The following is a 25154-nucleotide window of genomic DNA, read 5'->3' as shown; positions in this document are numbered from 1 at the left end:
TGACGGTGAATCTAAAAAGAAGTGCATACTGCCTGACTTGACTCCAACTGTTCCTTCTGGTATCCCTCCCCTCCCTAAATTTCCTGAACCTACTAATTCTTTTACTCAATTGCTTTCTATTTTCTAAATGTATTTATTTATTTGGCGGCTTCCCTGCTGGCTCAGTGGTAAAGAATCCACCTGCCAACACAGGAGATGGTCCGGAAGATTCCCAGAGAATGAAATGGCAACCCACTTCAGTATTCTTGCCTGGGAAATCCCACGGACAGCAGAGTCTTGTGGGCTACAGTCCATGGGGTCGCAAAAAGACTCAGACACAATTTAGAGACTAAACAATATCAGCATCAATAACTTGCAGGGAACACATTTATGCCCAGTAGTCTATAGCCTCCTTGGGAGCAAGGGGTGTCTATCTTTCTTTTGGGCTTCCCAGGTGGCCCAGTGGTAAAGAATCTGCCTGCCAAGCGGAAGATGTGGGCTTGATTCCTGGGTTGGGAAGATACCCTGGAGGAGGGCATGGCAACCCACTCCAGTATTCTTGGCTGGAGAATTCCATGGACAGAAGAGCATGGCAGGTTGCAGTTCATGGGGTTGCAAAGAGTCAGACATAACTGAGCACGCATGCATATATTTATTTGGCCGCACCACGTCTTAGCTGCAGCACATGGGATCTTTAGTTGTGGCATGCAGGATCTGGTTCCCTGACCAAGGGTTGAACTCAGGCCCCCTGCATTGGGAGCATGGAGTCTTAACCACTAGACCACCAGGGAGGTCCCTCAGTGGTCTTTTTTTTTAAAATAACTTTATTTATTTTTGGCTGTGCTGGGTCTTTGCTGCTGCATGGGCTTTTCCCTAGTTGCAGCGGCTACTCTCTAGTTGCGGTGCATGGGCTTCTCACCGCGGTAGTTTCTCTTTGGAACACAGGCTCTAGGGCGCGTGGACCTCGGTCGTTGCAGCTCTTGGGCTCCAGAGCACAGGCTGAGTAGGTATGGTGCGTGGGCTTAGTTGTTCCAGGGCATGTGGGATCTTTCCAGATCAAGGAGCAAACCTGTGTCTCCTGCCTTGGCAGGTGGATTCTTTACTGCTGAGCCACCAGGGAAGTCCCCTCACTTACCTTTGGAAAGGAGGCCCTTTGCTAAGCCTGGAATACCAAATGTAACCATCTTTTCTCCTGGTCAAAGCCTGAAGCGGAGCCATCATCAAAGTTCTCCAGACCCTCAAGAGAATCCTCAAAATTTTTATGAGGAATTTAGAATTCTAACTAGAGCCTACCATATGGGGCTCCTGGACCTCTGCCAGTTTATTCAAATGAATCAGGATGTGATAATGCCCCCAAATGGATGACTGAAGCCAAATGGTAAGATCCCGAAACTGATGATAAAGACCTACATACAAACTGTGGTTTGCTACAGATGGCCCAAAAGGCACTAGAAAAATAGCTGAAGACCTACTTGTAAGTATGGATAAGGCATTTCCCAGAGAGACTGACTGGTCTATCAAGCTTGCAAACAAACAAGAAAAGAATGAAGCAGTCTCAGATTATAAGACAAAAATTGGAAACCCTGTTTGTGAAACATTCTTTATTAATGCAGGGTCAGAAAACACCCTTACCTCCTTATTCATTAGGAAGCTCTGAAAAAAAAAAAATAAGAAGCAGCAGCTCTGGCTGAACCAAGTAGCCTAGTTAAGAGACACGAGCTGGGCTGGGAAGTTACCTTTCTTGCTGAATTAATAGACCTAGGTAAAAAAAAAAAAAAAAAAAAAAAATCTTGCTGAATTAATAGACCTAGGTAAAAAAAAAAAAAAAAAAAAAATAGACCTAGCTAAGCATTTTGAAAAAACCCTGGAGAAAGATAAAATTAAAAAAGCCAACCAATTTGTGGCCCTGAAGTTACAACAACTCCGAGGGCCAAGGAGACCTCCACAAACACATTTCAAGCCAGAACCTAGAGATCCCCCATTCAGGAATAGAACTCTGCTCTGAAGTGTCTGCCTTCACTGTACACAACTGGGGCACTGAAAAAAGCAATGCCCCCTGCAGATCCCATTGTTTCACAGACCTCCATTTATTAATCCAGACTGCTTTTCCATTGGGGGAATTCAAAAACTTTGATTACTGAAGTAATAATAAACACTGATGGGGCTCTGAGGGGTCCTCCTGTAAGTTGCTCCCCAGGATTCCTCTAAATGAGCGAATGGAACCTAACATAAACAGTGGAGAATACTGCTCAGTACTGGGGTTTACCGTTGCCACTTTATCACTATTAAAACTTCCTTTCATAAAACAGCAACTCCCTTGGAGTAAAGAGAATATTTCCATATTGGGGGTTTCTAACCAAGTGCAAAGGGTATTTGTGTCTAACCTAAACTGAACCAGATGACATTTTTGGAAAACCATACTTTCCTTCTGTGTGACATGGCCCCCATAAGCCTGTTAGGATGAGGTTTGCTTTCTAAAAATGAAGAGTTATATAAAATTTAACACAGAAGGTAAAACGATCTTAGAATTTTCTGACTCCCCTGAACCTGAGGTGTCCTGCTCTCTGCAAGCAGGAACTAAGACTCTAAAGTATGAAAACCCTTAACTCTCAGAAGTGCCTGAATGCCTGTATGCTTCTTCCTCAAGTGACACAGGCAAAATTAAGAGCACTGAATCCATAAAAAATCCAAACAGAACATTCCAAACTCCTGCCTAAATTGCTGTACTATCCACTAAAACCAGAAGCTTTCCTAAGGCTCTCACCAAATACAGACTTAATTAAGAAAGAACTTACAATTCCATGCAGTAGTCTCTGTAACATTCTGATCTTACTCATCAGAATACCAAATGGATGAGGCTGGAGATCTGTCCGGGGTCTGCATGCAATTAATAAAATCATGATGCTAAGTTTCCATGCCATTCGAAATCCCAAGACCTTGTTATCTAATGTACCTACAAGCTCAAAATAGTTCACAGCAGTGGATCTTAGCTCTGCTTTCTTTAGTATTCCAGTTGACAAGGATGATCAACATTTATTTGTCTTCACTTGGAAAAAACCAACACCATACCTGGATTGTAATGCCACAAAGATACACTGGAGCCCCATCTTATTTTTCACAGGTTTTACATCAAGACTTGGTCACCTTTCAGTTCCTTAAGAACTCTACACTCATTCACTATGTAGACAACTTATTGCTATGTTCCACTTCAAAGGATAACTCAGAAATAGATTTATCTATTACAGGGCTTCCCTGGTAGCTCAGACGGTAAAGCATCTGCCTACAATGCAGGAGACCGGGTTCGATCCCTGGGTCGGGAAGATCCCCTGGAGAAGGAAATGGCAATCCACTCCAGTATTCTTGCCTGGAAAATTCCATGGACTGAGGATCCTGGTAGGCTATAGTCCATGGGGTCGCAAAGAGTTGGACACAACTGAGCGACCAAAAAAAAAACACACTACAGTAATTAGCTTGTAAAGGCCCTAAGACCTCAAGAAAAATCTCTGATTCTCAAAGGAAGTGGTCTACTACCTACAGCACAATTAAGAGTGCAGAAGGCATTTCCTTTTCTTTTTTTAAATTTATTTATATTAGTTGAAGGCTAATTACTTTACAATATTGTAGTGGTTTTTGCCATACATTGATATGAATCAGCCATGGATTTACATGTGTTCCCCATCCTAATCCCCCCTCCCACCTCCCTCCCCATCCCATCCCTCTGGGTCATCCTAGTTCACCAGCCCTGAGCACTTGTCTCATGCATCAAACCTGGACTGGTGATCTGTTTCACAATTGATAATATACATGTTTCAATGCTATTCTTTCAGATCATCCCATCCCAGCCTTCTCCCACAGAGTCTAAAAGTCTGTTCTATACATCTGTGTCTCTTTTCCTGTCTTGCATATAGGGTTATCGTTACCATCTTTCTAAATTCCATATATATGCGTTAGTATACTGTATTGGTGTTGTTCTTTCTGGCTTACTTCACTCTGTATAATGGACTCCAGTTTCATCCACCTCATTAGAACTGATTCAAATGTATTCTTTCTAATGGCTGAGTAATATTCCATTGTGTATATGCACCACAGCTTTCTTATCCATTCATCTGCTGGGGCATTTCTTTTTCATCTGAAAAAAGAGAGACTATCCACAACTTGCCCAGACCAATGACTAAACAACAAATAAGAGTTTCCTAGGATTTGAGGATATTGTAGATCTTGGGTTCCAAATTTTTCTCTGATCGCCAAGTCCCCTGTATGAGTTCGAGGATCTCAATTCCAGAGCTTAACCCTGGGAAGATAATCATGAGCAAGTTCATCGCCAACTAAAATTAGACCTGCAATGAACTCCAGCCCTAGAGCCCCCAAACCTTTCATCTTATTTATCCATGAGTGATAACCAGGATCCAGAAACTCTAACACAAGAACATGGAGGAAAACAGAGCTATTGCTTCCTATAACTTACAGTTAGACCCGTAGCCAGAGCATATTCAAACTGTTTAAAAGCAGTAGCTATAGCAGCTAAATTAGTGGAAGACGTAGGTGAATCGGTATTAGGATATGACTTATACTTTCAAGTACCTCATGTTGTTCAGTCTATTAAACTCCTCTCAGACTCAACAGTTTTCAGCAAGCAGACTCACATGAGACCCTTCTCCTTTCACTTTCTAAGCATCTTGAGCACCACAACTTTCTCAACTCTGCCACCCTTGCAGATGATGGTACAGATCATGGTAATTTGTAGACATGGCGGTATGGTTATTGACCCCTTGCATTGACATACAGGATACATCATTAAAAATCCAAGATTTGATACTTGTTGCTGGGTCCTATGCTAAGAATGCAGAGGGGAAAAATCAAGCAGGATATGCCATGACAGCTCAATAGGATTTACGGCAAAGGGGACCAGATTTAACTCTGCTCAACCAGCAGAACTATATGCTCTCACTCGGAGTTGTCAGTTATCCAAAGGAAAATCAGTAAACCTTTATACTGACAGCAAACATGCCTTTGGGGTGGTGCATGACTGGTTTATTATGGAAACAGTTTCCTCACTACTAGTGGAGGCTGATGAAAAATGGGCCCTGAATAAATGAAACGGTTCTCTGTCATTCTATTGTGTAACTGAATTGCAATTATTAAAACTGAAGCTCATACTAGAAAGACAGAACATGATTATCAGGCAAATGCTGTGGCAGACTTCCATGCTAAATCAGTAAGTGCTAAAACTGTACCAAGACACAACCTGAATGAACTCAGTAAGATCAATTCTAACCAAATTATTTATGATAATTTATATAAAAGACAAAGTTAGGCATCTGAGCTGGAGCAACAATCTTGGGGCCAACAAGGGTGCAAATTTGACATTATACAAGAATTTACTGAGGGCCTGGACAGTTGCTTCATTCTTCCTGAATCCTTGAAAATGCCATTACTAAAAGCCCTACATTCTGCATCTCACTGTTGCACAGATAAAATGATCCGAATTATGAAAAAGAATTGGTGGAATGACTACTCCAAGGACACAAATCTGGTTTACCACCAATGTCTGATTTGTCAAATCCATAACCCTGGCAAGACTATTAAGGTATTAGATGGGGCATTCCCATTTTCTACTCAGCAGGCCGTTTGAACACTTACAAATGAATTTAATTCAACTGCCTCTCTCAATGGGTTACAATTGCTGCTGTTCAGTCGCTAAGTCATGTCCGACTCTTTGTGACCCCATGGATTGAGCATGCCAGGCTCCCCTGTCCTTCACTATTTCCTGGAGTTTGCTCACATTTGTGTCCATTGAGTCGCTGATGCTGTCTAACCATCTCCTCTGCCATCCCCTTCTCCTTTTGATTTCTATGTTTCCCAGCATCAGAATCTTTTCCAATGAGTTGGCTCTTCACATCAGGTGGCCAAAGTACTGGAGCTTCAGCTTTAGCATCAGTCCTTCCAATGAATATTTAGGACTGATTTCCTTTAGGATTGACTGGTTTGATCTTCCTGCCGTCTAAGGGACTCTCAAGAGTCTTCTCCAGCACAATTCGAAAGCATCAATTCTTTGGCACTCAGCCTTCTTTATGGTCCTGCTCTCACATTCATGCATGACTACTGAAAAGACCACAGCTTTGACTATATGGATGGTTATCAATATGTTCTTGTAATTGCTTGTATGTTCTCAGGATGAATTGAAGCCTTCCTCTGCAGAAAGCCTGATGGCACAACTGTAGCTGAGAAACTTTTAGAAAATATATTTCCTTCATGGGGCTTCCCCTGAGAAATCTCCAATGAGAGGGGAACTCATTTCGTCAGACAAATAATTAAACAAAAAAGCACTGCTGACTCAAAGGCATTATCATTGTCCTTAGTGACCTGGTGAAGTTGAACAAATAAATGGTGTCTTAAAACTAAAGCTAGCTAGGGCTTTGCTGGTGGTCCAGTGGTTGAGAATTTGCCGTGCAATGCAGGGGACAAGGGTTCAATCCCTGGTTAGGGAACTAAGATCCCACACACTGGGGAGCAATTAAACTTCTCAGTCACAACTAGAGAGTCTGGGTGCTGTAACAAAAAGATCCTGTGTGCTACAACCAAGCCCCAACACAGCTAAATAAATAAAATAAATATTAAAAAAATACTAAAGCTAGCTAAATTAACAGAGTCAATTGGACTGCCCTTGCCTAGAGTTCCAGTATTGGAGATAAAGACCTTGATCTGTGATCTTGGGAGAGCTGTCTACCACCTCAAGATGTCATTTGCTTCTAGGGAGGAATCTTCTGGGCATGGTGATTAGATCAACATCTATGGGAAAGGATAAAGGAATGCGTTATGAAATAGTAATGGGAAGACTGATACCCTTGATGATAGAATCACATCTGTCTCCTGGACTCAAATTCTGATATGGTTCAGTATTGTAAAGCTTTAACGCAAATTTCTACCAGGTAAAAGAAGCTTTCTGTGACTTTTCTACAGATGGTTGAAGCTTCTACATTTTACAACCTGGAGGGTGGGTATTCTGGAAACATCTAAGAAAGACTACCCTTGAACCTCATTAGAAGAGACCATCTATATTTGCCTCACTACCCAGATAGTAGTCAAACTTCAGAGACTCCAACCCTAGCTCCACATCTCCCAGATGTAAGGTGGTCCTCCAGAGTCTTGGAACTACATCCTAGCCAGAGATCTAAAGCTAAAATTGATCAGGGAGATCCCTCCCCAGAAGCAAATGATGTCTTGAGGTAAACAGCTCTCTCTAGATTACAGATCAAAATCGATATCTCCAACATGAAGTCTTTATCTCTTTTGCCTATTTGCCGTCTGTGTTCTCTCTTTTAATGCATGGGAAGATAACACTATAGTTAGGATTCACCAACAATAGCTACTGCAGGAAACTGAACTGACTGCTGGATTTTTCATGTTAAACCAAAATCAGCCCATGACGGGAGAGACCCCTTAGTTTACCCTAGAAGTAATTTCACTGGAATCCCAAATGCCACTGTGTACCTAACTTTCACAGGTTCTTTTTATAAAGTTAAAATACTAATTCCACACATCCCTGTTTCTTGCCTCAATTTAACCCAATCCGGGGATGGAATATGAGATTCACTGAATATGTATATAAAAGACACAGCAAAACAGCCAATGTAAATCAAATCATTTGTAAGTTTGCTGACAGGCCTATACATTTAGGTTGTCTTTGACTATGTTGGGTCTTGGTAAAATGATGCTAACCAACCAAGGAGTCCACAAATGATAATACTTACGAAGCAGTCCTAGGTATTCTTCCTGGCTTTGCACGCAGAAGTTTTGGTATTAGCCCTCATGCTTGAGCAGCTCATTGTCTTGACAGCTGGAGAATGAAATGGCACCATGCTCTTGCTGCATTTACTGTTTCACTATCCCTTTATAACACCTCAGAAATTCAGCACTGGCCCACTCCCTTGAATTTATACTATAGACAGAAAAGAAGTTTGTTAGCAGATGTTATTATCTCCAGATGGGGATCATCTGGACAGTCCCTTTTTTCACGGCTCAGGGATAGTACAAACAAACATATGATTAGAAGCTTATCTTTAATTCTGGCTGTGATCGCTGAGCCTACCACCACTGAGGCCTTGGCTGCACAACAAAAGTACCTGGGCTCTCTAGCTAAGGTGATTTCAGATAGTAAGAACTGCTTTAGATTATTTGTTGACTGAACAAAGGGTCTGCGCCATAGCTAATACCTCCAGCTGTAACTGAATTTACACCTCTGGTATTGTAAAAACTCAAATACAAGAAATTAACAAACAAACTACTTGGTTAAAATGGATTGGTATCATATCAGGTACATTCTTTGATTTATTTGATACTAGGTTCATGGGGCCCTGGCTAAGAAGTACATTTCAGTCTTTTGGTATTATTCCCTAGTAGTCACCATTATTTGTAGAAGGGAATGGCAATCCACTCCAGTATTCTTGCCTGGAGAATTCCATGGACAGAGGAACCTTGCATGCTACAGTCCCTGGGGTCACAGAGAGTCAGACACGACTGGGTGATGAACACACACACACACACACACGCACACACACAGAGTCATCATTATAGTCTCCTTGGTGGGCTATGTTGTGTCAAAGATCTCAAATGCATATTTGTAACCAACAGCAGCAAATCAGATGGTCTCACTGAGCTTGGAGAAACAGAAACAAGATGTACAATGGGATAAACAACAAAGGCAGTTCACCTATGGATCTGACATCATTAACCGATAAGAGCAATTTAACTCTCCTAGTGACTGAGACTGGGGCTAACAGCAAACTCTTGTTCATCCTCTGAATGATCAAAAGGGGGAACTGTTAAATTAAACAAGGAGGCCATGGGACTGAGGTGGCTCCAATGTCTCAGCACCTAAGTAAGCAAACCAAAATGTAAACCTGTAAATACCTCAAGGTTATGTAAACAAAACCTAACAACCAATCACTAAGAGCCAACTAGCGCCACCCCCCTCCAGTACTCTTGCCTGGAAAATAGGCTGCAGTCCATGGGGTCGCTTAGGGTCAGACACGACTGAGCGACTTCACTTTCACTTTTCACTTTCATGCATTGGAGAAGGAAATGGCAACCCACTCCAGTGTTCTTGCCTGGAGAATCCCAGGGATGGGGGAGCCTGGTGGGATGCCGTCTATGGGGTCGCACAGAATCGGACAAGACTGAAGTGACTTAGCAGCAGCAGCAGCAGCACTTCAACTAGAGTCAATCAATAATTTCTTTACTTTGCTTCCACCTTTTCTCTATAAAAGTTTTTCCCCAGCTCCCATCTATGGAGTGCTTCTAACCACTTCCACTTGATGATGATCAATTCAAATGGATTTTTGCTCAAATAAAATTCTAAAATTTTAATATACTTCAGTATCTTTTAACAATGGGCTGTGCAATGGGTTTGGTCAGTAGAGAAGAACAGCTTAGGAGTTAGAATCTAAAAGCATTTGTGTGATCGGACAGGGAATGTTGGAGACAATTGACATTCCCCAACATTATAAAACCGGTAGAAGTCCCCCACGCACATGATGTGAATGTCCCAATAGTTCAAGTGGCAGCTTCTAGGTATCCCTGCACTGCTGCCAGCTTTGCACACTGGGTGAGTCCTCAATTATAGAGAAAATGACATTGGAGGGCTGCTGTTTCACAGAACTTCTTGAAGGCCACCTACAAGTAATAGCAATTGGGTATATATTACAGGAGTAAGTGGAGAGATAGTCAGCAAAGTGTCTCTTTCCCTAAGAGTTGGGCAATATAAACTAAGGAAATACAATGACTTTTTCAGTGAACAGTTAAGGAGAAGAATGAAAACAGATAAATAGAAAGGAGGAAGCATGCCCAATGGGCAGAGTGCTGAGTGCCCAAGGGGGTAGAGTTGCCCACCTGCCCACAAGTCAGCCCCAGCAACCTCCAGGCAGCTCCAGCTCCTCCTACTCTTCCCATTTGTCTCATAATAATATTTTATTGAATAACTTAACCCTTCTGCATCTTACTTTTATTACTTTTATACACATAGCTCTACCTCATTCTTTTTTACTGCCACATAATATTTATAGCATGAACATTCTCTGGCTTATTTAGCTCGTTTCCTACTGAAGGACAGTTAGGTAATTCCTGAGCTGTCGTTACCTGCCATGCTTTAAGGAACATCCTTTATTCATGATTTCTGTACATGTACGTTTCTCTATAGTATAGAATTGCTGGATCAGAGGGTATACACATTGTGCAAATAAATTTTTCAAAAATTTGGAACAATTTTAGACTTACAGAAAAGTTGTAAGAGTATTGACAGTCCCCATATATACCTCAACCAATTTCCTCTAATGTCATCATCTTATGTTATCATAGTACATTGATCAAGACTAAGAAATCCAACATTTGCATATTACTACTGTGAACTAAACTCCAGGCTTTAGTTGGATTTCTTTCTTTTTTAAAAAATATTTATTTATGTGGCTGCACCGGGTCTTAGCTGTAGCACTCGGGATCTTTTTTAGTTGTGGCATGCAGGCTCTTCAGTTGGGGCATGCAAACTCTTAGTTGCAGCAGGTGGCGTCTAGTCCCCTGACCAGGGATGGAACCTGGGTCCCCTGCATTGGGAGTGCAAAGCCTTAGCCACTGGACCACCATGAAGGTCCCTATGTGGAGTTCATTAATTGTATTATCTTCTCAGGCTGCCATAATAGAATATCAGAGACTTGGGTGACTTAAGCAACATACATTTATTTTCTCACGGTTCTGAAGGCTGGAAGTCCGAGATCAAGGTGCCTCCAGCGTTGGTGTCTGGTGAGGTCTCTCTCCTTGGCTTGCAGACGGCCACTTTCTCACTGTGTCCTCACGTGGCTTTTCTTCTGTGCACACCTGCATGGGGAGAGTGAGAAAGTGCTTTGGTGTCTCTTCCTCATGGAGGACACTAGTGCTATGGGATTAGGATTCTATCCTTATGATCTCATTTAACCTCAATTACCTCTCTCAAGGTTGTCGCCACTCACAGTCACATTGGAGGTTAGGTCTTCAACATATGAGTTTAGGAGGGGACACAATTTAGTCTGTAACACTGGCTTTTCCACTAACGTCCTTTATCTGTTCCAGCATCCAATCCAGGATACCACATTGCGCGTTTTTAGATTCATAAATAAAGCAATTTGGCCAAATTGCTTTCCAAAGTGGCCCTACTAGTTGATACATTCTCAGTTGGGTGTCCCCCTTTCTTCATACCCTCCCCGTTTCTGATAGTTTCAAACTTTAAAATATTTGCCAATCAGGTAAGTGGCTAATAGTATCTTGCTTTATTTATTTTTGATTTTGTTTGCTACATTGCACAGTATGTGGAACTTCCCCAACCAAGGATTGAGCCTGTGCCCCCTGCAGTGGAAGTGCAGAGTCTCAATCATTGGACTGCCAGGGAGGTCCTCTTGCTGTTTAATCAGAAGTTCCCTGAATGCAAGTAAAGTCAAGCTACTCTTGGCTGGCCACCTGTCATTCCTGGACTGTGAATTGCCTAATCTTAACCTTTGACCTTTTTTTTTCCCTTTAAACTATATGATGAGGTTTTCTTACTGAATTGTAAGAAAATTGTACTTTTGTGAGGGGAGGGGCTATGTCTTATAGTCACTGCTGGCACATAATAGGTGCTTTTTGTTGCAAGAACCAGAAACTAATTTGAGGAAATGAAAAAGGGGATGTGTCCCAGGAAACCCAAGTAGGAGAGTAACGAGGCTTCTTCAGGGTTTGGAAATGGGAAGGGTACATGGCCTCTTCTCCCCTCTCCACAGTCTAGGTCTTCTCTGTTCCTCAGGCTGAGAGGGCTGGTCCTGATCGATGCACCATGTGACATCATCCAGCTGCCTGGAAATCCTGAAAAGTGTTAGGAGAGAGAATCTGATTGGCCTTGCATGGGTCAGGTTGACACTCCTGCTGGACTGCTACTTCTAGGCTCTTAAGCTGTAATGTGTGGAGGAAAGGTGGTTGCTGGGAGCTCCCACTCTGGGTGGGGAGGGATGAGCTGTGCAGATAGCCAAAGGAGAGCCTGTTCCAGCAGGACTGTGATGGATAGAACAGGAGACCTGACCCCTGCATGTGCCTTGCTCCACAAACGTACCTCATCCTTGTCTTGCTAGAAGCTGGAATGACAATGTATTCTCAACATGAGTGACTAGACATCTGTCATTTCTGTCATTCTGCATCCCTTTTGTTAACTTCATATGGTTTTACTTTACATCTGCCCATCTCAGTCCACGTGTTGATTCCTCTGGGAATGGGTGTCTGATCTCAGGCATAGGGGAATGGCACATCCCGTGCGCCACAGTGATTGGTTGAGGGATAAGCATGTGATTAAGCATGTGATCCAGTTCAGGCCAATGAGAGTTAGACCTGAGATTTTGTTCACACTGGGGGAGAAAGGAAGATCTTTTTCTTTTCTGAGGGCCTTGGCCTGGTGAAGTCATACATCTGGAGCTGCTAGGGGTCATCGTTTGAAAGCCCTGTCTGAAAGGGAACCAGTAAAGGGGGAAGCAGGTAAAAGCAAAGAGACACAGACAAACACTAAGATCATGGTGACGCTGCTGAGCCTTGGGTCAAGTCACATCTGAAGAAACCTCTTCTGTAGTTGTCAGTCCCATGAACAAATACACGCTTCCCCTCCTTTAAGAAAATACTGATCCAATTTGTGTTTTCCATTACTTATCCCCCCAAGGTGTGCTGACTTATCCTGAGATAGAATGAATGAAACAGGCAGCATTTCACATCCCCCTCCAGCACGCCTGTGTGCAGGAAGACAGCACCATGACATGCTGGGACCCTGCTCAAATCTTTGGCTTCTTCTCCATCAGCCCTACAGCTGTTGCCTTTCTGTGGCCAGTGTGGATGGCTCCAGCTGTGCCCACCCTTTCCCGCTTCACTCCCTCCTCCCTTGTATTCTCAGGGCTGCCTCCTGAATGCCCAGTGCACTGGCTCCAGGCACTCTCCAAACCTCGGGGACAAATTCAAGGACTCACAGCAAGGCACCCCAGGCTCTTGTCCCTGCTCTTTCCATTTCTTCTTCTGCCTTGTGAGACTTTCCTTCACCCTAGATCTTCCTTGCCTCTGTTTCTCACCCTGGAAACATCTCCTGGTCTTTCAAGACTTGGCTCAAGCCATACTTTGCCTAAAATTCTCCCCTAGTTGGTTGGGACCTCTTCCTTGGCATTTGTCACCCTGTATTCTATCAAGGCTGGCTAGCCTTTGGGCACTGGGAACACAGTGTCAGGTCCTCAATAATCTTAAAGGGTCATGAGAATGTTTTAACTTATTTAAAAATCAGAAGAAAAAAAGAACTTTAAGGGTCAAAGAAAATGTTATTTTTTCTCACATCAGAAAAAAAAATTTGTTGGGCCCATAAAAATCCATTAAATCATTTTTTAAATTTTCTTTAGAAGACATCATAGAGGCAAAGGCTTCCCAGGTGGTGCTAGTGGTAAAGAAATCTGCCTGCCAATGCAGAAGACACAAGAGATGCAGGTTCGCTGGGTCAGGAAGATCCCCTAGAGATGAAAATGGCAACCCACTCCAGTATTTTTGCCTGGAAAATTCCATGGACACAGGAGCCTGGTGGGCTGTAGTCCATGGGGTTGCAAAGAATCAGACACGGCTGAACACACACACACACACACACAAACACACACACTCGGAGACAAAAGTTCCTAGGACCCAACAAGAGTCATAATGTGATAGGATTGCATTGTCTTCCCAGAGTAGACCCAGTGGACTGAGAGCTCCTAGGAAGTGGGGAACAGAACATTCCAGGGCTGTGTTATGTAATTTTAAAACCTCTGTATCCCTAGTCCAGTGCTTGGTATACAGGACAGGCTCAACCAATGCTTTCTGAATAAGTGGATAAGCAAATGAACGAATGGCTTTGGTGAGACTCTAGACTCTGAGTCTCTTGTTTCTTCATCTGCAAAGCAAAGCTTCTTTGTGGATGGCTGTGAGGATTAAATGTGGGTGGAAGATGGCTTGGAACCATGGACTTGGAGCTAGTCCTGAAGCTAGGCTTGAAAATGGGAGCAAGGATAGGAGCCAGAGGTTGTTAAAAACGCCTCTAGGTGGTGTCCATACCTTTTTGTTGAAACGAATAAGATTATCCTATATATACTCAGAGAAAAAGAACCAGAAAGACATTTACCAAAAGCGGCTCACAGTGGTCAGCCCTGAGCATGGGTTATCTTTCTAATTTTTTTTTTTTTAAAAACATACTTGGGGGACTTCCATCCTGGTCCAGTGGCTAAGACTCTGTGCTCCCAATTCAAGGGGCCCAGGTTCGATCCCTGGTTGGGGAACTAGACCCCTCGGGCTGCAACCAAGACTTGGCACAAATAAATAAACCTTAAAAAAAATTTAAAATAAAAACCATACTTAGGAACATGTGAAGGCCAGGTCTGTGTCTTATTTCACCTTTGTGTCCCTAGCCTGGCAGAGGTGAAGAACGCATGAATGAGGGAATCCGCCATCACATAGCCCCATCTGGCACTGCATCAGCATCAGGTCCCATGCCCGCAAGTAAGTCAGGGAGCATAGCAAGGCCAGCAGTGGACAGAACAGCCCTGTAGCAGGGAGACCGTTTTAACCCCAGGAGATGTCTCTTGCAGGTCATCATGGGGACTGAGGAAGAGATGGGACATCTCCAGTGGTGATAGCCACCTTTTAGACACTACAGAAATTTTAGTTCCCAGCCCCTCTTCACAAACATTCAGGAGACGGGCTTCCTGTGCTGCAAGTAATTTAGCATTTCCCATGGCTCCCAAAGGGGCGGAACTGTTTCCTTTTCACAAGCCGTGGGTGCTAAGTCAGTATCAGACTTGTGGGTCTTGCCCGCTGCTGTCTGCCCAGCGCCTAGGGGCATGCTGGCACATAGTAGGTGTGGAGGGAGCAAAGGAATGAGTGTCAAGCGTTACTTTAACGGATTGCTGGGCACGTCCCCAAAGAAGAGAATAAAACCCACCTCGAGATAATAAGACCCTGCACGGCCTCCCGCACCCTGTAATTTGGATCTCTAGGAATCGCCTTTGTTGTGGGCGACCAACCACAGGCAAAGAAAGCACCTGCTCCTCCAGCCGGTCCTCGAGGAAGGACCCCGGGCTGCCGAGCCCCTGGCTGCTCTCCGGGCCCCTTTCCTGCGCTTCCCGGGACCTGGGGGCTCCGAGGCATCCCGGGGCTCGCAGGCAGGGTCAGCTCCAGCGCTTCCCAGCCGTGGTGGGGCGCGTCCCCAGGTGCCCGACACCTCGCTCGGGGTCAGCGTTCTTTGCCTCCTCGTGCCGGCCAGAGTGTCCGGGGCCGCGTCTGCCACCCCCAGGCCTGCGAGGGCAAAAGCCAGAGGAGACCGCGGCTCACCCCATCTCTTCCCGGCTTCCATCCTGGGGCCCCCAACGCCCAGCGGCGTCGGGCCTCGGCGCGGCAGGCTCTCCGCGGTCTCCTGCGCGCCCCCTCTCTTCGGCCCGGATCTCCGAGGCCGCGGTCCCCGCCCCGGCCAGCTCCGAGGGCGCTTCGCCCGTCCGCCCTCCAGGGCTGAAGCCTGAGCTCTCAGCGCTCCCCGGCGGCTCGCGCGGGAGGGGGCGCGGCCGCCCCCGCGGCTCCACCCTCTCCGCGGGGCCGCGGCCATCTGGGGCCCCTGCCATTCGTGTCCGCTCTGGGGCCCGCGCCGAGCTCGCGCGGGAGGAGGCAGCCCCTGGCAGGGGCCCGGGCCTCCCCACCGGGCGACCCCCTTTGCCAGCGCGGGTGCGGGAAACCGGACGCTGAGATGCCCCGAGGGGACAGTGGCTGCGAGTCGAGCCTGGGTGGTAGAGCGTCGCAACGGACGCTGCGCCCCTGGCCACCTCGGTGACCCTCCAGGAGCCGGGACCCGAGCCCCGCAGGCGGCAGCGCGGGCCCGCGAGGACGGCGAGGTCCGTGCTCCTAACGTCCGCGGCGGGCGCCAGCTGCGGAGCCTCGGTCGGGCTCTTAGCCTCCCGACGCTCCCCCCCAGCCCCCCGCGAGCTGGCAGGAGGAAATAGCGCGCGGCCCCTTTAAATTTACCCAGGAGCCCTTAAAGGAGCCCCAGGGGCCCCAGACAGGAATCCCCACCCCGGTCCAGCCCGCGCCGCCGAGCGAGCAGCCAGCCGTCCGTGCTGCCGGCCGCCCTGTGCATGCGCCCCGCGCCCCGGGGCCCCGCGCACCGAGCGCCGCGCGCCGGCCGCCGCCGGCCCCGCGGCCCCGCGCCCTGCCGCCCCGGGGCCCCGCGCCGCAGCGCAGCGCATGGAGCCTGGCGGGGACCACCGGAGTCGGAGCGGCGGCGGCGGCGGCAGGGGCGGCCCCGGGCCAGCAGCGGCCTCGGCACGGGGCCGACGGCTGCCGCCCGCCGGATCGAGCGGCAGCGCGGAACCCGAGGAGGACGACGGCGGTAAGAGCTGGCTGGGGCCGGCGGCTCGGGCGGGGGCCCCGGCGTGGGGGAGGGGAGGGCTGCGGCTCCGGGCTCCGGGCCCCTCTTCGCCGCCGAACAAAGCGGGGGACGCGGGCAGGGCGGGCGGGGGCGCCACCTGGCGGGCGCGGATCGTGGCTGCAGGGCCAGCGGCGGAGCCCCCCGCCCAGCTCCCGGGGTTGGCCCGCGGGTCTCGGGCGGATCCCCTCCCCCTTAAAGGGCCCCGCGGCCCCCGCCTCTGAGGCCGAGCTGGAGGGGCCCCGAAGGACCTGGCCTGACGCCGCGGGGCGCGCGCTCTAGGCTGTTGGGACTTGCGTCCCCCGTCCCTTTCTCTTTCAGACTCCCAGGTGGTCTCCCTTAACCAGCTGTCTCTTAAAGTCTGCCCAGACCTTGGGTCCCTTTCCGGGGCTTCCCTCCACAGGAACTGAGCTGGGGACTCCGCTGCTTTAAGTTGGGCTGTATTCTCCTCCGGGGCCTCGCCTAGAGAAGGGCACCCTTTTTCTTTTTCCCCTGTGTTCTCCCTGGAAGAGAGCATGGCTTGCGCCTCTTGGGGACCTACCCAGTACCTTCCCCACGGGCGGGCAGTTTTTAAAGATATGGTCTCGCCCACAATGGCATACACTCCCCTTCTGTCCGCGCGTTACCCCTCCCTTCTTTTCAGAAATTTTGCCACAATTTGTCAGCTATAGCGGGACCAGCCAGTCCTCCCCGTTTGCTCTCAAAGGGGGCTGTTTCTCTATCCGGGGTCAACGGCTTAAGAGCCCTGAAGCTTGCGTCCAGGCTCTGGAGCTTCACCCCTAATCCCGAAGCTCCCCTGCCAGAAATTCCCCATCCCCTTTTGTTTTTAAAGAATCCCAGCTCCTCCCCTTTTTTCGGCTCTTAAAGGGCCAGTCCACCTTAGACTAACAGATCCGGCGCTGGAAGGATGCTGAGAGACCAGCTAGCTATCCAGTGCCTTTGCAGACAAAGACACTCAGGCCCAGAGAGCGGACATCACCTACCAAAGGTCACAGAGCAAGTTACCAGTGAAGTCCGGAGTCAAACCCACGTTTCTGACTCTGAAACTAGCACTTTCTTTTTCTTCGATGTACTTAAACCAAAACCAAACAAAAACGGGGTGACAGGAGCCCTCTCTGATCCTGCCTTTTGTTTTCCATACAGTGAGATTCTCTCCTGGGAGGATGACCACATCTGTCTATTCAGCCTATTTGGCCAGGAGACCCTTTTCTAAATGAAATACGGTCCAAACTGTAGGGAAAGTGGGGGGGACTGTTCAGGGTCTCCGTTTGGCAAAAGGGGACATTACTGGGTTGTTGGCCTCTCTACTGCCTGCCCACTGATTGCTGGGCAGTGGCCAGCTCCCGGCCAGAGCAAAAAATAAATCCCCAGAAAGACTTAATGGATTCCGGTGGGTGGTGGCCACTCCCTGCTGCAGTATCTTCAGTAGCCACTCCGGTGGCCCTCCTGCCGGCCCCTTCCAGTCATCAGCTCTCCCAGACTCTAGTCCTAAAAACTCCTTTCTCTGGAGGTGTTGACAGCTTTGTCATGGGGTCCCTTAATTTTGGGACCTGACAATGTTTAGTGCCCCTTAAAATGGGCTTCTTAGGAAGGTGTATTTGAGGCACTATTGCAGAAAGGGAAAAAGATCATCTTTGGGTGGGGCCCTCTGGACTGGGGCCTCGGGCGGTGGGTCCTGTGTGCAGACAGATGCCCCCTTTGTTCTCTGGCCCTGCTGCCCGCTTTGCTCCGGCTGTAACCGCCCAGCAGGCCGCTCCCCTGGCTTTACCCCCGACAGTGCTCATCCAGAAGGGGTGCCTTGCAGAGCCTGCTGCCTCCTTGGCCTTCACCTTCATTTTTTGAAAAAAATTAGAGCTGTGCCCTGCATTCTTTTGTTCCTGATCCTCTCTTAAAGGGGTCTCATTCTTTGTAAAGGACCAATGTTTTGACTCCCTGCTCTGCCACCTCCCTTTGATTGCTCTTGCAGTCCCTTTCCTGCCCCTGAACAGACCTCTCTCCCACCTCTGTTCTCTTGCAAAATGGAAGCCCTAGGTTCTTTCCCTGGAAATCTTAGAGATTGAGAAACTGTCTCCCTTTCCCCCCCCCTCCCCCCTTCAGGGCAAGATCTTCAGCTGGAAGGGGGTGCCTTAGGGTCCTGGGGGAGTGCCCCACTGCCCTCCTCCAGGGCCAGGGGACCAGCATCTTCAGGCAGGAAATACTCAGACCACTGTGAGGCCCGGGCCTCGAGGCCTGGCAAAAGCCGCATTCCTGGCCGTGACCATCGTCGTTACTACCATGACCACTGGCGGCTGGAGTACCTGATGGACTTCAACCCTGCTCGGCACGGCATGGTCTGCATGGTGTGCGGCAGCTCCCTGGCCACTCTCAAGCTCAGCACCATCAAGCGACACATCCGCCAAAAGCACCCTTACTCCCTGCACTGGAGTCCCCGGGAGAAAGAAGTCATCAGCAACAGCTGGGATGCCCATTTGGGGCTGGGGGCCTGCGGAGAGGCCGAGGGGCTGGGGGCCCAGGGGCCTGAGGAGGAGGAGGAGGACGACGAGGAAGAGGAGGAAGAAGGGGCTGGCCTCCAGACTAGCCTGCCCAAGGGCCCAGGTAATGTCTGACTTGGGGAAGCTGGGGCCTGGGTGGTGGATGGGGCCAGGTGGGGCCAGCCCGGGCTTCCTAGCCAACTAGCTGGTTTCCTGGAGCAAGCTACTGCTCCTTTTTGGGGTGAGCTCTGCTTATTGGACAGTAGTGGGTGAGGGACCGTGGGACCAGATCTCCAGCATCGCAGACAGTTTTGACATTCTGTAGTTTTAGAAGGATCCAGGGAGTGGAGGCTGGAGGGAGGCCTGGGAGCAGAGGGTACTGGAGAAGTCTAGGGAAGGGGCTAGAATCTGGACCTGTGGGGGAGTCGGGTGGGGCTGAGGCTTTGTGTGCAGACAGATTAGGAGATGAAGGAGTTAAGACTTGAGGGGAGAGGAAGGGAAGGGCAAAGGTTAGGCCGAGGGCTCAGAGGCGTGAGGGAGAGGCTTGTGGCTGGAGGGCCTGGCTGTGGTGGGGGGTGCTCTCCCAGAGGCCAGCATCTCAGTTCCTTCCCTCCCTCCAACCCTTTCAGGCAAAGCCCCAGCTGGCGGGGGCGGCCGGCGCCAGAGGCGAGGGGGCCCAGGGGCACCCGGGGCTCCGCGTCGGTGCCTCTCTGCCTCCCGGAGGGCTGGGGGCAGCAGGGGGCTGGGTGCCCGGCGGCTGGAGCGGAGGCTGAAGGAGTCCCTGCAGAACTGGTTCCGGGCAGAGTGTCTCATGGACTATGACCCGCGGGGGAACCGGCTGGTGTGCATGGCCTGTGGCCGGGCACTGCCCAGCTTGCAGCTGGACGACATCCGTGCCCACGTGCTGGAGGTGCACCCTAGCTGCCTGGGGCTCCGCGGCCCCCAGCGTAGGGCCCCCCAGCCTAGTGCCCTGCTGCAGGCCTGGGGTGGCCAGCCGGAGGCGCTGTCTGAGCTCACCCAGTCCCCACCAGGTGCGAGGCCCACCCCACGGCCAGGACCCCTTTATATAAGGGCTGCAAAGAGAGGTCTGTGGCCAAAACTGGGAGGGACTCATCTCTCCCCCCTCCACATAGATACACACACACCCCTCCCCCAACATAGACACACCGCCCCCCCTTCCCCCCACATACACACGCTCCTCACCCCACATAGACATCCACACCTCCCCCTTCCCCACAGACACACACACACACACAAGTTCTGGTTGGGGGGGGATTCATCCCCCCACCCACATACACACACGTACCTCCCCCGCCCCAGCCCCCATAGACACGCACACACAAGATTCTGGTGGGGCTTCTAGTTTAGGGCTGGGATGAGAAGCAAGGGACCCCCTCTTTGTGGGTAAGGGCAACCCAGCCAGCAAGCTGAGCCCCTCTCCCTCACCCCTTCCCCAACAGACGATGACCTCGTCCCCCAGGACCTGACCAGCAAGAGCCGGGACCCGGCCCCCGCTGCTGGAGCCCCTTCCTCTCAGGACCTCAGCCCCCCAGACGGAAAGGAAGAGGCTGGCTGGGTCCCTGAGAGGGTGCCCGGGCCGGCAGGGGAGGAGGAGCCGGAGGAGGGCGAGAGGGTGGGGGTCCCCGGCCGGCCTGCGCGGGGCCGCGACCCCCGCCGCCACTGCCCGGAGCGCTGGCGGCTGGAGTACCTCCTGGAACTGGACGGCGGCCGGCGCGGCCTGGTGTGCCTGGCGTGCGGGGGCGCGCTGGCTTCGCTCAAGATGAGCACCATCAAGCGGCACATCCGCCGGCGCCACCCGGGCTCCGCGCGCCTCGGCGGGCCAGTCGGGGCCCTCATCGCCCAGGAGTGGAGCGAGAAGGCCGCCCACCTGCTGGCCCTGGGGCTGCCCTGCCCCGAATCGCCCGGGGACCCCGCCGCCCCCAGCACAGCCGCAGCCTCCGAGGAGGGGGGAGGGGCAGAGGAGGAGCAGCCAGAGGAGGAGGAGTGGTGGGGTGAGCTGGGTCAGAGCAGGTGGAGAGGGAGAGGGGCTAGGGGTAGAAGGCGGGTGGGGACAGTGGAAGGTCGAAGGGGAGACGGGAGGCTGGCACCACCGGAGGGCACGGGTGGGGGGGTCACGAGGCCGGGACGCTCCAGAGCGGTCCTTTGTTCCGTTCTAGGCGACGTCCCGCTCTCCCCTGGGGAACCGTCGGAGCGGCAGGCGGAGGAAGAGGAGGACGACGAGGACGGCCCGGATCCCGGGGCGCTCGCCTTCCCTCCGCCGCCGCCGCCGCCCCCACCTCCCCCGCCCCGCAGCCGAGAGCAGCGGCGGAACTACCAGCCGCGCTGGCGGGGCGAGTACCTGATGGACTACGACGGCAGCCGGCGCGGCCTGGTCTGCATGGTGTGCGGGGGCGCGCTGGCCACGCTCAAGGTCAGCACCATCAAGCGGCACATCCTGCAGGTGCACCCCTTCTCCATGGACTTCACGCCCGAGGAGCGTCAGACCATCCTGGAGGCCTACGAGGAGGCGGCGCTGCGCTGCTACGGTCACGAGGGCTTCGGGCCGCCCGCCCCGGCGGCGCCGCGCGATGGCGGCGCGGACCTCAAGGCGGGCGCCGTGTGTCGGGCGTAGATCACTCGAGGGGGAGGGCGGCGGTGCCGGGCCGGCTCCCCCGGCTCCCCGCGGCCCTGGCCGCTGCCCACCCCCGCTGGCCGGGCAGGGCGGAGACTCTCGGGACTGGGGTGGTGTGGCGGGTTCAAGCTAGTGCGGGCGCCGCGGGAAGCGCCCTCTTCTCGGACCCGGAGCCCGGGCCTTCGCCGCTCCAGGCCCCAAGTCCCTGAGAAGACTCAGTTGGTGCACGGAGAGCTTTCTGCTCTCGGTTGCACTCCGCCAGGCCAGCCTTGGGCGGGCGGGGCGCCATCAGTATTAGGGCCCCAAGTAGGTGGCGCGGAGGGCGTGCAGAAGGGACGCGCAGGTCCCTTTTTCTTGGCTTGGGGGTGGGGGGGGGTGGGCGCCGAGGTTTTATAGAGGCACGCCGGCAGGCACGGCTCTCGGGGACCGGGCCCGGCTGCCCCCCAGCCGTTCGTTACTGGCCATCGCGGCCGCTCCGTGGCCTGGACTGCAGACGAGGGCCTTCCTCGCGAGGAGGGGCAGTGGGGCCTGGCAGCCCGCCGGCCCGCGGGCGGGAGGGCGGGGCGCGGGGGGGGGGGGGGCGGGCGGAAGGGCCGAGCCCGAGCCCGAGCCCGAGCCCCGCCCGCGAGGCGGGCTCTGCGGGGACCGCCGCGCCCTCCTGCCCAGCCCCTGCCACGCCCGCCGGCGCCGAGATCTTGTAAAGGGATTAGCACTTTCTTCCTTTGCTCGCCTGCTCCGAAGGTCTGCCTGTACCCCTAAGCTCAGTCAGGCGCGCCTGCTTCAAGCGCCCTCAGTCCGAGTCCGGGACACTGGAGGTCCCGGCAGTTGGCGTTCTGTTCCCGTCCCCTCCTTGCCCCCCCTTTTGTACGCCGTGGACGTGCCACCCATTCGCAGCCCTCTGGGCCTGGGGCCGGGCCTCGGCCTTCCTTTTTCTCCTCTCCGCGGCAGAGCCAGGCCGCGAGGGGCCGGAACGGGTCCCGCGATCTCCCAGGCAGGTCCGAGAGGGATGTGTACATTCATTCTCCTGTGGAGAACAGGTGGCCCCGGGATCAGGCCCTTTTTGCTCTTTGTATTTTATTTTGAAACTGTATTTAATGCTTTTATATGAGAGAGGGAGGGGCGGGAAGAGAGCTGTCCGTCACCCTTATGTGCAAATGTCTTATTTATTATGCGTGTATCAGAGATAAGCTGTGAGGTGGTGGAGGAAGGACCTAAAGGTAGGAGGAGCGAGGAGGCGCGGGCGGGGGGACCCCAAACATCATAGACTAATGTGTGCCTCACCAGGCTCCTCCGAGGAGTCTCTAGTAACCCACTGGCGCTCTCCACATAGCCAGGCCGGTTCCTTTGGTCTTAAAGGCTGAGTGGGAAGATCAGCGGGTGGGGACTTCAGGGCTGGGTCTGGAGGGGTAGCGGCCTTGGCAGCTGCCTCTGAGTGGGAAAGCGGAGAGCAGAGAGGAAAGCCTTCCTCATCTCAGTACTCCCAGGCCAGAGCCCAAGGTTCAAGTGCCTCAAGGCCCACTCCCCTCGACTTCTGATTGGGAATTGAATTTTATACCACGGATTTTATAGCATTTTTTATATAACTCAAAATTGTCTGAGCTGGAAAGACCTTGGAGATCAACCAGTACCTGCCCCCACCCCTTTCACAGATATGTAAGATGGAGTCCAGGAACTGAAATTATCACACACCAGGCAGGAGCAATTCTAGGACTAGAATAAAAACCTCAACTCCCAGTTCAGTGTTCTTTGCACTACACCATATGGCCTCCCCATCTCTGGTAAGTTAAAATTTCTTTTACTGTTAGGGGCCTGCCGAAGGATGGCGTGTGCTGGGCTCTGCAGTCCCTCCCAGTGCAGCTGTGGGCTCCTGGGGGTGGCAAAGAGCAGCACACTTTCCTGGAACAAGTATTCAACAGGGCAGTCTTGCCACCACTGGCTTTAGCTGGAGGGTGCCAGCAGCAGCTTTCTGGACCAGAACTCCAGAAGTAGAGCTGACTGCCGCCTGGCCCAAGGCCTCCCTGCTCGGCAAAGGCTCTGGCATTGTGGTGTTGATGCCACCAGGGGTTCAGGGAATGCTGCGTGGGCTGTCACTCATCTGAAAAGTGAATTCCTAGAGTGTTTGAACCTCCAGGTTTTTTGAGACAGTATTAAAAGAGAGCAGGGATTATGGATGGCCCCAGGTTGGGTACTGCCATTCTTTTATTTTCCTTCATGCATGTTGTTTTCAGATCCAGGAGTGCTCTGCCACTTTTGCTGCTCTGCCTGTTCAAAAACAGTAGGCAGACTGGGGCAACTATCAGTCATCCACACCCTCTGCCGAAGTTCAGGTAAGCCAGGGCAGAGAGCAGGGTGAGGATGGTTTTTGCTCTCAATAGGCAGGGAGAGGCCTTCGGAGGGCAAGAGTGGATGACTTCATTGAGAAGCAGCCCCAAACACTCCACTGGTTCTCAAAAGTGTGGCCAACAGAAATTAGGAAGTTAGTAGAAATGCAAATTCTTGGGTGGCACCTTATGGATCAGAAACTGGCATGGAGCCTAGCAATCTGTTTTGATAAGCCCTCCAATGATCACAAGGCACGCTAAAGATCTGAGCACCAGTGAACTACAGTGGCATTGTAGTTATTACTACTTTGCAGCTATTATAGCCTCTTGAATCAACAGTCAGGAGATTAGGTGGTTCTCATCTCTAGGTGCCTCCTCCTTGCCTTGGGAGTCTGATATGAACAGGTGAAGTTTCTTCATGAATTTTTTTGTTAATGGTATGCTTGCTATTATGGCCAATATGTAAATGTTACTCTGAATACATATTTATATACCATGTTAGTGACATTATTTGAACATTTGTATGCATATTTGTGAAGTTGTTTGCATCAGTTACTTTTTAAAAATTTCAGCCTAAGTTTTCTAAGAGGTATGTTGAATAAATTTAAAAAAATTAGCTTAAGGGTCATGGCAACCTTAGTTTTGTGAAAGAGCAAATCCAAGATAAGTTCTTTCAGCAAAGACCTGATGGAAAAGTTCCCATTTTCCATGGTGACTGAGTCTTATTGTAAGTACATCGTGACTGTGGGAGTTACAGGCTGCTTCATGTTGCAGGTGGGGGAACCCTCCTAGGTTGCTGTGAACTGGGACAATAGACCCCCTGGCCCCTTCCACTCATCATCTTTCTCCTACAGTCACCTCTTAGAGGGTCTCTTATTTTCTTTCAGAAACCAAATGCACAGCTTTGCTCTACTATGGAAATTCTGCAATCTTGGAAATCATTACTAGTATCAACTATTAGTCACTTTTTAAAGCCTCGAAAGTGGAGTGGGGATGGGGGCCAGTGGAAGCCTCGTCTGGTTCTTACTTTACCCAAACTGTGTATAAAGAATAAAGTTAGCAGAATGACACCACAGTCACTGTTCTTTTTTTCTTTTTTATTAATACCACATCAATCTGCAGTTTTACAGGAACCGAGACTCAAGCGCCTTAGGTGCTACTGTACTTTATGTTGCACGCACATACACGCACACAGTTTCATTAGTAATTTTTCACCTATAGATTTTTCTTAAAAAAAAAGAAAATTCCTGTGTGGCACAAAGATCTGTCCGGTCAATCTGAACACAGCAGTGACGAAA

At 50.7% G+C, this 25154-nt stretch overlaps 1 protein-coding gene and 1 long non-coding RNA gene across 10 annotated transcripts in view; one reads left to right on the top strand and one right to left on the bottom strand.

Annotated features, from left to right (window-relative positions):
• ZFTA (zinc finger translocation associated) overlaps nt 1–24931 on the top strand; it is a 50067-nt gene extending 25136 nt beyond the window's left edge. For 3 of the 8 annotated variants that reach the window (XM_070457531.1, XM_070457530.1, XM_070457529.1), the window contains 4 exons: nt 18530–19027; nt 19533–19934; nt 20364–20915; nt 21081–24931. In XM_070457531.1, the coding sequence (XP_070313632.1) occupies nt 18530–19027; nt 19533–19934; nt 20364–20915; nt 21081–21535 (1907 nt within the window). In that variant the 3' untranslated portion in view covers nt 21536–24931. Of the gene's footprint in view, nt 1–15339; nt 16397–18529; nt 19028–19532; nt 19935–20363; nt 20916–21080 lie in introns of those variants that run through there. The other 5 variants (XM_070457532.1, XR_011484384.1, XR_011484385.1 and 2 more) reach the window with 5 other exon arrangements.
• On the bottom strand, nt 3704–21350 carry LOC139031880 (uncharacterized). 2 transcript variants are annotated; one of them, XR_011484386.1, is made up of 4 exons: nt 21263–21350; nt 10705–10845; nt 7731–7816; nt 3704–6768 (listed from the first exon to the last, which is right to left on the bottom strand). It is a non-coding gene; the product is annotated as an uncharacterized lncRNA (long non-coding RNA). The 2 variants fall into 2 exon arrangements; XR_011484387.1 differs by lacking the exons at nt 3704–6768; nt 7731–7816 and adding an exon at nt 9327–9651.
• Nucleotides 24932–25154: the final 223 nt, after the last annotated feature.

The sequence above is a fragment of the Odocoileus virginianus genome, chromosome 28 (genome assembly GCF_023699985.2).
Source record: "Odocoileus virginianus isolate 20LAN1187 ecotype Illinois chromosome 28, Ovbor_1.2, whole genome shotgun sequence".
NCBI lineage: Eukaryota > Metazoa > Chordata > Mammalia > Artiodactyla > Cervidae > Odocoileus > Odocoileus virginianus.
Note: the sequence above shows the minus strand (reverse complement) of the source record. Positions and strands in the feature narration are given on the sequence as shown.